Genomic DNA, 16,195 nt, shown 5'->3' with positions numbered 1-16,195 from the left:
GCTGAGCTCCAGATTCCCTGGAGCCTTCTCAGAGGCCAGCTTAACACCCTGGGCCACAGACGGTGTTCAACAAGTGTCCGCTCAGTGTCCTCTCAACATCTTTTATTCAGGTTCCCCTCCTCCCATACGTGTGTGTGTGTGTGTGTGTGTGTGTGTGTGTGTGTGAGAGAGAGAGAGAGAGAGAGAGAGAGAGAGAGAGAGAGAGAGAGAGAGAGGGAGGGAGGGAGGGAGGGAGGGAAGGAGGGAATGTGTATGTTCACCCATGTGGGTGTATATAAAGCTCTGGAGTTCTTCACAGACTGGGGCAGACTATGGTCTCTCTGGGCCCCACCACTCTTCAACTCTACAAAGTAGAAGCACAACGCAAGCCATGAGTACATGCAGTTCACCGGGGACTTTTGGCTGTAATCACAGTCTTAAGTGAATGAAGAAAAGTTGTGACCATAGAGTACTTTACAGGTTGCTGTGCACGTTCATTTATGTTAATCTAGTATTGTTCCTATATTCACGCAGCAAGTTTTCTGACACAACCTTTTTTTCAAATGTGAGTTTGCCTGGGCTGGGGATATAGCTCAGTTGGTAGAGTGCTTGCCTTGCATGTACAAGGCCCTGGGTTCCATCCCCAGCACCCCCCCCCCCCGCAAAAAAGTGAGTTTGCCAAGGCTTAAAGGGGTCAAGTGATTTACTAAAAGTATTTGCAGTTGGCAAAACCAAGATGCAAACCCAGACCTTATGATTATGTGGCATTCTTTCTACTACAAGACTAAGAGCCCAAGCCTTCAAAGTTCCTGTTGAGTGCTACATGTCCAGAGCTGTAAGAAATCATTAAAGCAGAAGAGACCAAGACCAAATGCTATCCATAAATAATTTTCAGCTTGTTCTTTATCACTCCTGCAGTTTTGTCTAGTGTATTCCTTATCTAAGTTTGCCTTCACCACTTAAATTTTGGCTCTATGATATATATTTGGAGACCAAAGCCCTGAATTTGACATGTAGAAGAGTGAGCTTCAGGGTAAGGGTATTTATAGAACAACCGAATCGTCATAATTTCCCTAAGCTCTGCCAATGAGTAATTTCCAAAGTTGGTAAACGATCTCACACATTCAAGTAGAAGGTGGAAATCAAATTGAGACAGTGAAATGAAGCTCAAACTCATAAAGAATTAGCAGTACCGGAGGAGAGATCTTCATTTGGCAAAATATCAACCAAAGTTAGTGTGACTTATAGAAGATGAGATGAATAAATATAGCTGCTAAAAACAATATCAGATGTCTTACTCAGATGTTTAATGGATTTGCATTTTAAACATGGGTTCTATGAAATAGCCCTTAAGGCATTTTTCTAAACTTGTCCTCTATTTTTAGCAGGGATTTTTTTTTTTTTTTTTGGACCAGCCACATTCGTGAGACAGAAAGAAAGGGACTGACTTAATCATTTCTGCTTACACATGATCTTAAAAAGAAAATTACCTTGGTTATCCACTTTCATTCACTTAGTAAAAATCCCAAAGGCCATGGAGATAGTTAAATAAATAAATGGAAAAAGAATGCTGAATAAGGTATTGTATTTATTTGTCTGCTGAAAATGAAGTTGTCGCTGCTAAACCAATCAAATCATACATTTTTTATGAGAGGTTGCAACTTGCAGAGAGGTGGAAATGTTAAACACTAATTAATGAATATGGCTGGTAAAGCAGCTCAAACAACTCAGGACTCCAGCTAAGCCATGGAGGGATCATTAGAATATGAAGTTCAGTGATGCTTCTCTGTTGATTTGATGAAACGCCTGTATCCTGTCAGATAAAGTCCAGTGGGCTTAAATTTTCCAAGTTATTTTTGAACCAGAGATTTTAAAGATTTGCTTGTTAGAGGGGTATTTTTGTGATGGCTTTCAATTCCCTCAAAGTTGAAAGGAAACTAGAGATTACTGGATAAGGCGACGATAATATTAACAGAGCGTCGCAGCTGCTGAAGGGGATGCAGGACGCCTTGTGTCACACACGAGATACTTGATCCTGTGGTTGACTTAGAATGTAGCAAGTTATGGAGGCTGTGCTTAATTTGCTTGAATGAAAACTAGTAAGTATTACAGACGAATTAATGGAAAGTGCTCTGAATCTTAGGAAATAGGCTTCAAATTTTTAACTTTTGGGGCTTTTAATGAATCATCTGGAAAGAAAATAATGCCATTCCATTGCTATGTAGTGTTTGAATTTCAGTCATACGAAATTGTCCTATTAATCTACACAGATGACAGTTTCACATGATTCAACTTAACCTGAAGTTCAGGCGTCTTTATATAACAAATACACCACAGTTACATTGCCAACGGAAAAGAGAGAGCTTTTGTGCAGGAGAAGGGTTCCTTCTTGCCTTTTTGTGGGTGAGTACACATCAGAAGTGCCAGGAATGGGGAGTTATCTCATTTGACTAGAAGAGAAAAGAAACGTGGTACAATAATGAGAAAACTGGAAAGGTAGCTCTGGGCCAAAGTGTGGTGTCCCTTGAAATACAGGCCAAAGAGTTGGAATTTCATTTAGAACATAATTAAAAGTTTCTGAGCAAGGGAGAGAAATTTCTTTACCTGAGTTGTTGACGAATTCACAAGGCAGTGGTATAGGACAATTTGAAAGGCAGTAACCAGAGCTGGTGAGGAAGTACCCAGGTACCCAGGTAATTGCAGGTACCCAGATGAGCAGTCACACTGGCCTAGCCAGTGTGGTAGTAGCTGTTAAAATACAATAAAGTATGAGAGGAAGAAAGTTAGTGCAGAGAGATCTAAAGTGAGAATTTCAAGGAGAAGAAAATGAAGCAGATGAGAGCCAAGTCAGAGGGTTACATGAGAGATCAGGAAGAACCAAGGGGCTTCTCATACCCAGGTACAATGGCCCAAGAGCAGCAGTCTCAAGCCAGCATCCCAAGTTTTGTGGGGGATGACCAAAATGTACATGAGCTAGGCAGGTTTCACTCCAAAGGGTATTTCCTCTAGGGCTGAGGCCAGGATATAGCTTGAACAGATTGAGAAAAAAATCACTCTGGGAAGCAATACAAGAGAGCAGCCCTGGAGAGAAGGTTGAGGAGCTCCAGATACTGAAACGAGTCCCCAGTTTGGTGGCCAAATCTCATAGCTGAGTGCTTGAGGAGCACAGGCACCTGAGCTCAGACAAACAAAAAGGACATCCTCTCACAGAGTGGAGGTGAGCGGGGCAGGCTGTGATTTTTCTCTCTCTGGCATATGAGGCTTTGTTCATCTCAGTTCTCTAGATGCAGAGGAGTGGGTAATGGTGAGCTTCCTAAAAACAGCTTGGGTCAAGGATGGAGCCAAAGGATGTGGATGGAGGACATCATTATGGCAGAGGCTAATGTCAAAAAAATATTTTTAAGCCAGACTCATTTCTCTTAAAACTTGAGATTATGCTAATGAGCTCATGACATATAGAATTGAGTGTCAGAGATAGAAATGGATCCCCAGGTCGCTGGACCACTCTTTATTAGCCAGGACAGGCATTACTGTTTCGCTGTGTAATTTGCATAGCTCAATTAGGCAAAATGTCTAATTTAGCATCTGGGTAACATCTGGAAGAACGAGTATTAGAGCATCCATCGTTAATTTGGGAAGACAGTCCCACATTGAAAAAGAAATCGTGGTTAGAAAGGATATCTGTGTATTTCCACTTAGTGATAAGGGCAAATTATTACCTTCCTCTTAATTTTGGCTCATGAATCAGTGGTGATAGTGATCTTTCAGCTGTCACACAAAATTGTTGGGTCTTTTGCTCTAATTGTAGTTGTCATGGTATAACCTCAGCAACGCCTCAGTCCTTTAAGAGACTTTTCTTGTATTCTTTCGGCTTATCTCCACTTTCAAAATTGTTTTATATCCTCCGTTTGTTGTTGTTGTTGTTGTTTGGGTTTTTGTCTTTAAAACATACAGACCCAAACAAGGGGGCTCTAGATAAGCCTAGGCATGATCTTAATTGGTTTTGCTGTGCTTTGACTCAGGAGCTCCATTGTCTGGACCCGTTATGTACTATATCCCAAAGATGGGGTGATAGGGAGAACTGAAATGCTATCAAAGAAATTTTGCTAAACACAGTAGTAGCAATATCTTCTACTGAAATAATGATTAATTGGGCACTAGCTCTGTTAAGAGGTTAAAAAGTGGCATAGATTTGCCTTTATAGTTAATAGACTATAATACTTCCAAGAAAAAAATAAGCTAGGAAAGGATTGTCATTCTTCTTCAACAGCACTGCTTCAGAAAAGCTATATACGCATACTTTGTTCATTGTAGTTATTTTTCATTCATGGTCCGTGCCTGCCATTTTAAGCCTGTTCATTTTTCTCCTAATTTTAAGAATAAATAAAGCAAATGGAAGCTTGTGTTATTATTTAGAATGAAAACACAGAACCTAATCATAGCTAATGAGTATAATAAATGCTAGTCTGTACCTCCCCTTGTTTGGTATGTGTTTTATACACAGAAGGTAACATAGGCTGAATAATTCGGATGCCAAGTTACAGATGGGGTTGTGGAATGTTATTTGACAGCCGATTAGAGTAATCTGTCAGAAATGATGACTTAATCACCATAACAGACTCCAAATTCCCTCATAGAATTCTACCCAGAGTAATCTAATTTTCCTGCAATATTTTATTTTATTTTTGCCAGGACTAAACAGTTACATTGCTTATTTCCCCCCTTTTAGTATACTGCATTATTTTAACAGAAATGTAAATAGGTAGTGTCATTATAGCTAAAAAGGCTGACTTGGAGCCTGATAAGCCAAAAGCAGATGTATAATTTTAGGTTATGTTTTTCTCTGTCACTGGGTTATTGCTATATGAGAAGAAAATCTGGGAGTTGGGCAGTACTAGCTATATGCTTCTCCTGGGAACAAGAAAGGCCATTCTTATCAGTGTGTTCTTTTACCTTCCAAATGGGACCTTTTCTGGTTTCCCCTTAGGGATATTCCTATACCATATAAAATGATAGTGATAACACCTTTATTGAGCATTTACTGCGCAGTCAATATTTTAAGCACTTTGCATGTATCAATGACTATTAGAAAGAAATCGTAATATGTTTTCACTGTTTTTTCGCCAGTTACTCTCTACCCTGGGAAGAAAAAGATAACTTATGTATCCTGTTATCCCACTGAAATCTCATTTTTTCTTCTTAGTTTAGTTTGCTTTTATAAAAATATATGCCAGCAAAAATAAATTGAAAAATTTCTAGGTACCTGCTATGGTAACTCCAAGATGATACACAAAAGAACAATTTGAAAAAGTACTGTGGCCCAGGGGTAGATGAATCCTGGGAATCTGCTTGGACTATGGAATTTGCAACTTCAGAGGATAATGGTCTCCTCCAAAATTTCCAAAGTGGTTTTCAAATAAACAGACTTGTAAGCCGGGAAGTAAATATAGTCAAATCCCAGAGCCTTCTGATGTGAACAGTGGCTGACCAACAGTAAGTGGTCCATGCATTGATGCATTTGATAGATTTCAGTGTGGTTTGGTTTGATTTGGGTTTTGCACTATTGGTTTGTGAATAAACCACAAAATTTAGGATTAGTTGCTGTCAGAGAATCAAAACCATTATTTTCCTCTAACAGAATAATAGATAGCCAATCTCACTTATTAATTTACCTTTCATTGGCAAAAGCATAGAATATTTTAGATAGCTTATTCCACAAAAGGAACTGCAGCATCTAATTCCGTTTCTTGAGTCTTATTTAGAAGGGCCTAAGGGGGGATTATAGAGTTGAACTAACAATGAACCTCTGGATTAGAGTATATGTATAGTTCCTTCATAATCAAATGACATATTGGCTGGGACTGTTCTTTCCTGGCATGATACAATGCTGTAATTTTTTCCCTTCATTCATTGGAGGCTTATAAGCTTTATTTCCTGCCCTTTTCATGAAGAAAATCCAGATAGTAATTTTTATTCTGGAGTAATTTAAAAATTTTGTATGTATGCATGAATAAAATACACATACACAAATATACTACAAAGTCTGAGTTTTCATTGGGAAGAAGCCTATAGGTTGAGGCAGTCTTCATGTTTAGCATGGAGAAAGAAAACTGTGATAATCTTGTAGGTTTTAGAAACCCTTCTCTCTCTTGCAGTAAATGGTGTGGCTGTGTGCAGAGGTGGCATGGAGAAGCACCTTTGAAACGGGTGCCAGGCCTAGGTCTGCATTCCTACATTTTGCTTACTTGCTGTGTGGCTTGGCCAAGTTACCCCACCCGTCTCTCCCCTGGTTCCTCATAAGTACCAATCTCATAGGGACATTGTGAGAATTAAATTGGCTCACATACATAAAGCACCGAGGGCAAATGCCTGAAAAACTGAGAGTGAAGGGATGATTTCTTGAATTGCCACAAAAATTGCATACATTCCCCATTTCACGTACCAGTTACAGCCATGGACAGCAAATCTGGCAGCCCTGGAGACAAAAACTGGTTTTAACCCATCTAAGAAATTATTTTTTGTCTTCTAGATTCTTGCAGAGGTATCATTTCTGCTAAAGGTATTGTAGCTAATTTGCTGCACTATTACTGTCTGAAATGAGTTCAAAGCCAGACCCAGTGGTACACACAACTGTAATCCCAGAGGCTCGAGAGGCTGAGGCAGGAGGGTCGCAAGTTCAAAGCCAGCCTGAGCTACTTAGCAAGACCCTAAGCAGTTCAATGAGACCCTGTCTCTAAATGAAAATTCAGAAAAGGGCTGAGGAAAGGTGGGTCCTTGGTAAAGTGACTCTGGGCTCAATCCACAGTACAAAAATATAAAATAAAATGAATTAAGAGATTTTTATTCAGTACTGATAAATTAACACTCCTACCGCTGCCTTGGTTTCTTTGTCATCTCCATATGCAGAGCATAATATTTCAGGGGCTGAAATGACAAAAGCACTTACGTAGAGATGCAGGTGTAAATGTACAGGTGTGTATCTCTGGGTGGTTTGACTGCAATAAAAGAAACTTTGACTGTACACATAATCTTTCCCTTTGGGGGATGACCTGCCTCCAGTTGGAAACTCTTTTGAAACTAACTTTTACCATTCATAAATTTTTTGAAGAGAAATTCAGAAAGTGTATGTAGGTGCTTTGAGTATTTCATCGTTACTGTACAATCCAAGTATCGTACATGAGTCATTTTTCATGTTGTCGTGGAGTAAAAGAAAAATGCTAGTTGTCCTTTACCATCTGGAATCCTTTAATTTTCTCATTTGGCACCTAGCTCTTCTGAAAATTCACTTCTTTCCCTCCCTTCTCCCTCTACTTTTAAATATTTTATGGGCAGTAGGCTTATAATATGTGCCAGCACGACTGTTCTCTCAAGGGGTCGGGATAGGTTTAATAATGAGATGCATAACGGTGACTCTGTAAAACCCATTTCAGGTTTGAAATGGCATGTTTTATTGAATCTCATGTGAAAGGTGGTTAGCTCATCAATTGGTGATGGCTGGGGTTAAGCAAGTTTCAACATGAGTTCTCCTGTGGGTGAGAAACCAGCCGCGCCACCTTCCCCTCAGCCACAGCCTTCCCCCTGGATGCCACTTGCAGAGAGCTCAGAATCTTCCCTTTGGCCATCGCTGGACTGTGGCAGAGGAACTGGGAGAGATCACATAGACACATCTGTGATGGAGATTCCTGAGTGGGTGGTCAGTGGAGGCTGGAGCTCTGTGCCAGGTCTCATCCCTGTGCCTGGCATAGCGCTAGAATCCTGGTGGTAACACCTAGAGTCGGGCACAGCTCTGTGCATAGTTACCCCCTCAGACCTTGAGAACGGCCTTGCTCCAAGGTTGTATTCTCATTCTCATTGTCATGAGCCACAGCTGGGCTCTTCCGTAGCAAATCTAAGGTCATTCAGCCTCAAGTCCAATCAGAGGCCAACCATTCTGAAGACCACCAGTGGACAGTTCAGTTCTGGAAGAGAGGAGAGAGAACCACACAGCCTAAATGGAGAGGGGAACCTGGGGTGTCATGCAGACAGGCTGTGTGCTGCAGCACCACCAGGCAGCTCCAACCTGGATGGCCAGGAAGCAGGCATGGCACAGGCACAGTGCCTAGGACACAGGCAAGCACTTCATGTTGTTGCTGGTGTGTGATTTTGGCTTAAGGGTGGAAAGAAAGGTGAGATGCCAGGCTGTCCTCAAGAAGCCCCACCTCACTAAAAGCCTACACATCCCCTGAAGAAGTTGTTCTTTAACGAGCCACAGCAAGGGGGCTTTGCTCTGGGTGGTCCTGCCTCCACTGGGCATGTGAGGCCAGTAGTTGATCCATAGACCCAGCAGAGGCTCAAGAGCTAGTCTCTAAGGAACATGCTTAGCTCCAGTCCCTGGGAGAGAGGGAGCTATTAAAATTTCTCCTTTCATTAAGTTTCTCTTTGGGGCTTTTGTTTTTGTTTTTGGTCCTGTTGGGAACCAAACCCGGGGTCTCGTGCATGCCAGGCGCAAGCTCTTCAACATTATGTTTCATTTGTCTTGAAATAAGTAGGGCTAAGTAGAGACCAAGCCAATAACCAGCACCTTAATGTATAACTTTAGGCAAAATGTTTTTCTGCAATAAAGGAATCTTCAGAGAATAGTTTAGAAACCTTTCTTTCTAGAAAGGTGAACTCGAAATAAGTTAGGTGAGGTGAATTCCCATGGACGGGACTTATTTCCAAAACTTTGGCTCCTGCCATTTCCCTGGTACAAGCACACTGTGGACAGAGAACCTGATACCTGCAAACCATAGCTCTCCTGTTGCCTTTTAAGTTTGTTCAAGTGCAGCTGAGTTAAACACAAGGAATGGAGTCATTGCTCGTGTCTCATCATGACTCAGGAAACTGCCCTGTGAATGTCAGAGGCTGGTACTTGCAGGATTTCTAGTCTCAGGAAACAGTGTAGACAGATCATGACTGTTCAGACCCCTGTATTTTCTTTTTTCAGACACAATTAATTCTGCCTTGCCTTAGGTAACCCATGTCTCCTAAGATTCTCCTTGCAAAAGGTTTTGAAGAGCATGTGTTCACTTGCCACAGACAGGAGAAGGAGGAACTAGCCTCAACCTGATGCTGAGGTTCCCTTACAACTGGTAAATTGGAATAGAGTCTGCCAAATTCTCTGGGCCTTCTCTGCTCTGCTGCTATTGCCTGGGATCTCCAGGTAACAGCATGTAGATCCATCCCCAGACCCATCTACTCTGCAGCAGATAAGGCCAGGTTCCCTAGTGGTGTTGGGGCAATGTTGAGAAACAGCAGTTCTGACCCACCTTCCCCATCTTTAGTTCTTGAGAAAGGTGCTGAGGGTGTGACCTCTGCTGCCATCCTGCTGTCTAGGGCGGTTTTAACTCAAGGCTGGGTAGACCTGCATTGTTTTCTTCTTTGAAATTCTTCAAATCCATAAATACGTGCCTAATGCGTTAGTCTTACTGCGTTTTATTTTTTGTGAATAATGTTGGCTAAGAACTCCTGTTGCTTCTCCGATTGGTTAGAAAGTCACATCATCATTCTTTAGTAAACTATGACCTATTTTCTCTGAATCTGGGCTTTTGGATGTGTGTTCTGTTCCCTGAAATGTCCTCCACTGGCCAAGATGAGGATTCCTTCAAGAAGGAGTTCAAGCGTTGCTCTATCTGAGGAATTTGTCCTCCCTGGGTCTGTGACGGACATCTCTCCTCTGAGCTCCCATGCTGCACACCTTAGTGCAGCCCACGTTCTCTGAGAAACAGCTGAAGCATCTGTGGCTACACCCAACTCTCCATCATGAGAACTTTCTCCCTGAGCTCCCAGCATCCACTTGGTGTTTGAGGACAGAAACAGTCCAGTGGAGGAGTGGCCCCGGAGTCACGCTGGGTCAGACCTTTGAAACCCCACCTGTTATAGGGAAAAAAAAAATCGGTCATATAGCATGAAACTTTAAAAGGCCCACTCTTTTTCAGGGACTTCCCTGCTCCACTCAGGAAATCTCCCAAAGTTCTCGGGACATTGCAGGTTTTGAGGAAGTGAAACATCATGAAATAGCTTCTCCACGCCATTTTTGTCCTCGGTGACATTTACAGCCTGTGTGTGATCAGAAATTTGTAACTCAAATGAACTGTTGGTGATAATGAGCCATTAATACAGTCCTGATTGAACACCTTTCTCGAAGGTCACCACGCTTTACATACATTATCTAATTTGTCTCCAGAACATACCTGCAGGAGGGTAGCCAACCGCTCAGAATTCACCGTGTTCTGACAATCCAGACTTCAGTGGAGCAGATTTCCCTGCTCTGGGCCCAGTGAAGACCAAAACTACATTCAGGTTTGTAGGGCAGCAAGTGCTTTGTTAGAGCCACTGTTGATTCCCTGGGCCTGCTAGATAGGTCAGAAACCGCAGCTGCAAAAACAGAGGGAAGTCTTTCCATAATATTAGCCACAGGGCTTCAGACATCAAGTGTTAAGGGAGCTTAGAGGAAAGGAAGGGGACTGTCCCCCAGGGAATGCTACAGCCACCTTCCAGGTTTCCGTCTACGCCTTTAGTGAGTGAAGGCCCGTATGCCCAGGACCTATGTGGGATATTTCATGGAGGAGCAGCGGGGTCTAGAGGCATCAACACTGCATTAAGAGCAGGGAGATCAGGTTTCTGATCCCAACTCTGTCGCTAATCAGGTGTGTGTTCTGAGCAAAGTCACAAATTCCTTTCAGACTTATGAATGGAGAGAATCAGGCCATATGATTTCCAGGGCCCTCCTTCAGCTCTAGCATAGACAGATGCTGCCCTCCTGGCTCCAGGGCCCTGCCGGTCCTCCACGCACTTCTCAGGCAAAGCTGCAGGCTCAGAACACCTGTCTGTGCTCCTGATCTTGCCACCAGTTTTCTTGGTGTATATATATCAAGCGCCATGATGGACTGAAAGCTCCCTGAGGGCAAGAGCTATGTCTATGTTATGTTTTTGTCCCATAGGTAACACAATGTACTTGTCCTCTCTGCTCTAACTGGTGAGTCTCATCTGACTCTCTTCAGTATAGTAACCCATGTCAGTCTTTCCCATCTTAAAAGGGAACTAATCTGCTCAAACTGGTAGTCTTTACTTATCATATTATAGGTCCCCATCAGTGTTGTTCTCCCCACTTCTCCTCCACCCCTACAATCTGTAGTTGTAGTCCCACCACTTCACAGACATTGCTTTGATAAACTCCCTAAAGGACTTTTTAGAGCTAATGACACTTCAGTGTTTGCCTCATAGCCTCTTGCAGCACCTGCTTGATGGCCTCACCCTTGTTCCAGAAACTCCCCTGTCCTGGCTCCCACGGGGCCAGTTGCTCCTGCTTCTCCTGCCCCTCACACTGCCCTTTGCTCTATCGTCCTGAGACACCTATTTCCTCATGTTCTTTGCAGTTCTGTCCCTGGCTCTTTTTTCACTCTAAGGTCCCTCCCTGACAGATCTGCTAATGTCTGTGGCTTCCACAGCTGCCTCCCACAGGGGGCCCTTGAGCCCCACATGGCCAGTTTCTCCCTGCATCACCTCCCATCATATTTAGCACATCCAGACCCGAGCTCACCAGCCTCCTCCAAAACTGGTCTCTCTCATTTTCCCTGCTTGGCAGTGATCCCCTAATCTATTTGGTGGCCCAGGTCCGTAGTTCTCCTTCTCCCTCATCCCCACCACCAGCCAGCTAAGTTTAACTCTTCATCAGTGTCACCTGAACTGTTTGCAGTGCCTCTGAACTCTCCTCCCTGCATCCTCTCTGGGCTCAAATCCATCCTCCATACTGGAGCTGAAAATAACTTTTCTACATGACAAATTTTGATCCTTTGACTTTGCTTCTTCGATTGACAAAATGTCAATTCCTGAATCACAAGGCTAAGACTCAGATGCTGACCACCTTCTCAGCCCTTTCTCATCGCCTTCCTCACTCACGTGATAAGCTCCTGATGAGATGGAACTGAGCTCTTTTTTAACGTGTGACTCTTTGAATGGGGTATCCCATCCCGTCAAGGGGATAACAAGTATTACCTATGTCTGCTGCAAGTCCAAGGACAGGAAATGGATTCCACTCTTGCTGGGAAACCTTTGCCTTTTTCCCAGGCAGAAGTAAGTGCCTGCACCCATCCGTGGACTCCCTGAAATTTTGTCTTGCCTCTCTGCCAGTATTGTCACAGTGCTCAGCTGGCTGCATGTAGCCACGTTGCCCCCACCACACAGTGAACACCCCAAGGGGAGGAACGTCCTCCCTTGGCCTTGTCCCCAGGCCTTCACCTAGAGCCTGATTATTTCTCCCGAGTTTGCTGAATGGATGGACGCATGCATACTGGCAGAGTAGCTTACTCAAAGACTGTCGTCTTTCCTGAACATTCCATTTTGTCATTTTCTCCATCACTATAGGATAGATTGAGGTCATTTTCCTCAGCCCAAATCAGGGGTTTCCATAGTTTACTTCTGTCTGCTTTGTAAGGTATGTATCCCATTTTTTTCTGAAAAGACTGGCCTACTCAGGACCCCTAAACGTTCTATTCTCATTGTTGTCTCTGCTCCACAAATTGAGTCTATGAATGGATGAAATGGGGATGGAAGTGAACCCTGCATCTCAAGGCCTGTGTTCTGTGCATCAGACCATTCTGTTATGGGAAGTGAGGCTGCTTGGAATTATTTAGCTTCTTACCCCTGAATAGCCCTCCCTCTTCCTTCTTGTGTTCTGAAGACCCTGGCAGACGTCAGGTTTTCACAGACCACCTGATAATAATTTCCCATCATATAAGTGCCAGAGCCGAGTACCATTCCCCCTTTCATTTAAATTAGATAAAACCCTGAGCTGTGGCTTGCGAGTGATGGAAGTCCACTGGGGAAATTAAAGGTTCAGAGAGAACGGGCCCCATTATAATAAAAAGCGTTTGCACCGCCAGTGATTCCATCTACCCTGTGGCTTCTGTGTTCCTTGGGGTGGGATGAAATATGAAGCAAAAGGACCTCTGAAAGTAGTTTGAGGAATTTATTTTAATTGGAAATGGTGGTAGCATTCTGCACTTGGCGTGAACTGTAGATCATGCACAGTGGTGGGATCAGTTTTGTATAAAGAGCCATAGAGCGTCCAGGCCACGATGCAGGAGCTCAGCCCTGTCCTGGCAAGTTCTTTCTACCCCTGCATGTGTACTGATCGTGATCAGAGGCCAGTGGTCCCTCTCACCCACCTGTGTTACTTCCTTCCCTCCTCCCTCCCTCCCTCCCTCCAGTCTCTCTATGGCATGTGTACTGATTGTGATCAGAGGCCAGGGGTCCTTCTCACCCACCTGTGTTACTTCCTTCCCTCCTCCCTCCCTCTCTCCCTCTCTCCCTCCCTCCCTCCAGTCTCTCCCTCCCTCCCTCCCTCCAGTCTCTCCATGACTCTACACAGCTAGTCTATGCTAGCATTTAATCAGTATATAATGGCATCTAAATCAATCAACTGCTCAACCTATAAATTACTCAGAACTATGAGACCTGGGAAAAATTCATGAAGTAGATGTACAGAATGGCCAGGGTAGGAACAAATATAATCTGCACTTAAACTCCTAATAGTACAATCACAGCAGCTGATTTCTGTTGGCACATCTTATGTATATATTCTCATTCCATCTCAAACCTTTTATACAGGTGTTCTCTCCATCTCACAAATGAGGAGACTGAAGCTCAGAGCAGTTAAGACATTGGCCCAAGGTCATGTAGCTATTAACAAGTGACAGAACCAGATGTTTCTACCACATAGAGGCAGAAGCTGTATTGAGTGGTTTTGAACTCAAGTCTGACTCAAAAGCCCAAGCTTTCAAGTGTGATGTTACAGTGCCCCCTGACTGAAAATGGTTACATTCTTGAACTAAAAACTTGGATTTGTTTTTTAACATAGGTAATTCTGTCTGGGAGAAGTCTTATCATTAATTCCAAACCCTGGTAATGGTAGCAAGGTATCAGTAATGAAGTTGAGGGCTGGGATTGTGGCTCAGTGGTAGAGCGCTTGCCTAGCATGGGCAGGACCCAGGTTCGATCCTTAGCACCACATAAAAATAAATAAATAAAGGCATTGTGTTGTGTCCAAATTTTTTTTTTAAATTTAAAAAAATAATAATGAAGTTGAATCGTATCAGATGTTGTAGACTGCTTTTACAGTTGTTCAATCTGTCTTTACTTTCTCACTTTTGTATTTTTAGATGCATCATCCCATTCAGATGAAACCTGCAGATAGTGAAAAGTCAAACGGTAGGTGGTAACCAACTGTTTCCTTTAATAATGTCTGCTTCTTTAAGTTAAAAAGTCAGATGGGGAAGGGAGGAGCCAGTCCCAGCAGCTTTATTCCTCGGGAAGGTGGAGCTCATTGCTCTGGGAGACTTCCACGGTGGTCAGCACATCTGGAGCAATGCACACTCCAGTTCCTAATCTTATTTATCTCTGTTGTAAAGACTTCTGCAATTTTGCTATAAGGGGTGGTTCTCCGTGTCCTTCTGCTTGGGGGCATGCCCTTTGTGATGGTTTTGTGGCATTTGGCACTTACTCAGTATCTTTCCCAATGAAACACAGGGAGCCCAATGGGTGGCAGATGGCGTGAGTGGGGAAGGAATTGCCCATTAAAAATTAGGCAACTTTTTTATGGGTTTTTTTTTTTGTCTTTTCCATTTGTTCTTCTTTAACTATCTTATTGCAGTCTTCTCTAAATTATACCAATACATTTGCAGCAGAATTCTGTCTGCTGATTAAATAAAAGTTAAAAAAATATATATGCATTTGATGAGATTCATGAATAATTGGGATTTGCCTCTCCAAGACCCTGGAGGGTTGATAGCCCACATTTCTGTCTTAAGTTTTTGCTTCCATTTCTACAAACCTTCTGTCCCTGTTTTGTTCTTTTAATTTACTGAAATGTATGTTAAAAGAATCATCTACCTTCTTAGACCACAGAGCTCCTCTGTCCCACAAGACTGACATAATCAGCACCGTTTCCTTCCACCAGCCAGTTTTGTACCTCATTAATTAGTAATCAGGGCAGAAGCCACGCACTTAGAGATCTACATATCTGCAAATGTAAATTATGATTGGGCTCTAAATCTCTCCACAAGGTATTTTTTTGCTAATTGTAGCACATCCATTTTCTGGCTTCTTCACAGAATAGAAAGTTTTGAAGGAGCTTCCAAGTCTCCATGTGATACCGCCCAGCCCTTGGTTTGTCCCAGCTTCCCCCCTCTTGGGGAGCGGACTCAAGTGCCTCCACCCACTGTCTTCTGAGCCCTGTGCTTTGAGTAGTGTGCATTCCCTTTATCTTCCTGTACTGCTTCAGCCATGGCCATGGCCCTTAGTGCCAGAGGTCTGAGCCCTGATGCTGCTTTGCTTGGAGACCATGATCAAGTCGCTCCATTTCCTCACTCAGCAGTTATCCCTTGACCACTTTCTTTGTGCTGGGCGTGTTGCTAGGGGCAGAGGGTGCAGCAGTGAGTTTGAAGAAGAGACGACTTCAAGAGACTGTGTCCCTGACCTTACGGAATATGCATTTGGTCTACTGGTTCAAGTACATGGCACTTTGAATCTCCTCATTCATACAATGAGAACGGTGGTAACGAGCTCACATAGGTTGGATTCCAACCCCCTCCTTCCAGAGACTCAAGTGAAATATTTGTAACATTCCTGGTGATAGATCCCTTCCATAAAATGCTAATTATTATTATCCTGGAGATACCCCTGGCTTTATATGGCTCTTGGCTGAACATGGTACCTACATAGAAGGCCTTTTTCTGTGTGGATTCCTGGGAGTTCCTTTGCCCCAAGGGACCTGCCCAAAGCTTGCTGTCTTTACTGGCAAACTGGAGAGATGAATCTTGAGTTTGTGGGATGAATCCCCTCAGAGCTGGTCTTCTCAGAACTTCTGGCCCCCAAGAGATGGTCCCTGTCCTTTGGCCCCATTATTTTCTAAACTATGTCAGGACAAGGGCCATGGAATGAAAGTCTCTGAGAAAGGATCTGCTTTACTTCTGAGCCTGGGGTTGTATTCATGACAACATGAAGCAGCTTCTTCTGTACTTTCCGCTGTGCCTGTGCACAACCTGACTGAGGATTCCTGTCCACTGACAAGCTGCCTGGAGTTCTGAGTGTTTTGTTGCTCTAGCTGTGAGGTGGCTACTCTGGACACAGGGAATAATGTTTGCTTTGGTTCTAGAACCACAGCAACAGAATAAAACCAGCATGTTATAGGTGCCTC

The 16,195-nt window shown here is 43.3% G+C and overlaps 1 protein-coding gene across 8 annotated transcripts in view; it reads left to right on the top strand.

Moving 5' to 3' along the window:
• Celf2 (CUGBP Elav-like family member 2) overlaps window positions 1–16,195 on the top strand; it is a 497,862-nt gene that overhangs the window by 401,418 nt on the left and 80,249 nt on the right. For all 8 annotated transcript variants that reach the window (XM_077802701.1, XM_077802699.1, XM_077802700.1 and 5 more), the window contains one exon: window positions 14,160–14,208. In XM_077802701.1, the coding sequence (XP_077658827.1) occupies window positions 14,160–14,208 (49 nt within the window). The remainder of the gene's footprint in view (window positions 1–14,159; window positions 14,209–16,195) is intronic.

This window comes from Urocitellus parryii, chromosome 9 (genome assembly GCF_045843805.1).
Source record: "Urocitellus parryii isolate mUroPar1 chromosome 9, mUroPar1.hap1, whole genome shotgun sequence".
NCBI classification, from domain to species: Eukaryota; Metazoa; Chordata; class Mammalia; order Rodentia; family Sciuridae; genus Urocitellus; species Urocitellus parryii.
This window is presented reverse-complemented; position numbering and strand designations above follow the sequence as displayed.